At 56.8% G+C, this 948-nt stretch overlaps 1 protein-coding gene across 1 annotated transcript in view; it reads right to left on the reverse strand.

Annotated features, from left to right (window-relative positions):
- Positions 1-948, reverse strand: part of EFCAB6 (EF-hand calcium binding domain 6) — a 183,745-nt gene that overhangs the window by 51,777 nt on the left and 131,020 nt on the right. The window contains 1 exon segment of the mRNA XM_019632342.1: positions 749-879. Coding sequence (XP_019487887.1) covers positions 749-879 — 131 coding nt within the window.

A 948-nucleotide genomic window follows, 5' to 3' on the forward strand; every position in this document is an offset into this window, starting at 1 on the left:
AACTGTCACCTGTAGCCCATACCTCAGTCATACTGAGCCGTGAGCTTCTCCCTAAAGCCCATGACCTGCCTGCCACCTGCCTTGTACGACCTCCCTCTTCCACTGTTTGTTTCCTTCTTTTTCTGTCCAGCACTTGCTGAGGGCTTAAGATTCGGTCCAGTGGTCCCCGCCTCCAGGAAGCCCTCCTGCATGAGGTTTTATCCCTGTGCCCCCATAGCACGCCACAGTTCCCTCGACGACAGTCAGTCCCGGTGTGTCTGAGCTGCCTGTTTACCATCTGTACCTCGGAGGCACTGCTGAGCACCTTGTGCAGGGCTCGTAGCTTTCATCCCCAGCGTTTGGCAGATTCCAGCACACGGTAAATGTGCGACAGTTGTTTGGTGGGTGAGGGAATGAGTGGAGTGGATGGAAAGGATGAACGGATCCTAAAGTCGCTGTAATCGGCTGTCGGGCCCTTCCCGCCCTCCCCCTCCTGTGAGGAGGGTCTCCTCTGTTCTCCAAGGCCTTCAGGAGGCAGAAGGCAGACCTGGCAAAGTGCCAACAGGGAGGGGCTTCAGGGAGGGGCGGGGTCACTGAGTTAGGCCCCTCCCCAGGAAGGGGGTAAGGGGGTAGCCTGAGTCTGTGGAGGGAAGCACCCTGGGTTTGGTGATGAGCAGGACAAGATGGGGCTCTCGGGGTCACACCCAAGGTGACTGAGTGGCCAGGGGCGGCGGCAGATAAGCCAAGCAGTAGACAGGTGATCATTTACCCGGAAGAATTCCTTCAGTCTCCGGGGGAAAAGTTTCAGGCATTCTTCAGCAGTCACCAAGCTGTCCAAGTTGCTTATTGAAAGAACTGGAGTCTGACATGGCGTCACTTCCGGCCCACTCCTGCTAGTACCTGAAACAATCACATAAGTCAGGGGACTGCCATTAGTGGCGTGCACACCTCCCATCTCTGCTGCAACAC

The sequence above is a fragment of the Hipposideros armiger genome, unplaced genomic scaffold (genome assembly GCF_001890085.2).
Source record: "Hipposideros armiger isolate ML-2016 unplaced genomic scaffold, ASM189008v1 scaffold_1129, whole genome shotgun sequence".
In the NCBI taxonomy this organism is placed as follows: Eukaryota; Metazoa; Chordata; class Mammalia; order Chiroptera; family Hipposideridae; genus Hipposideros; species Hipposideros armiger.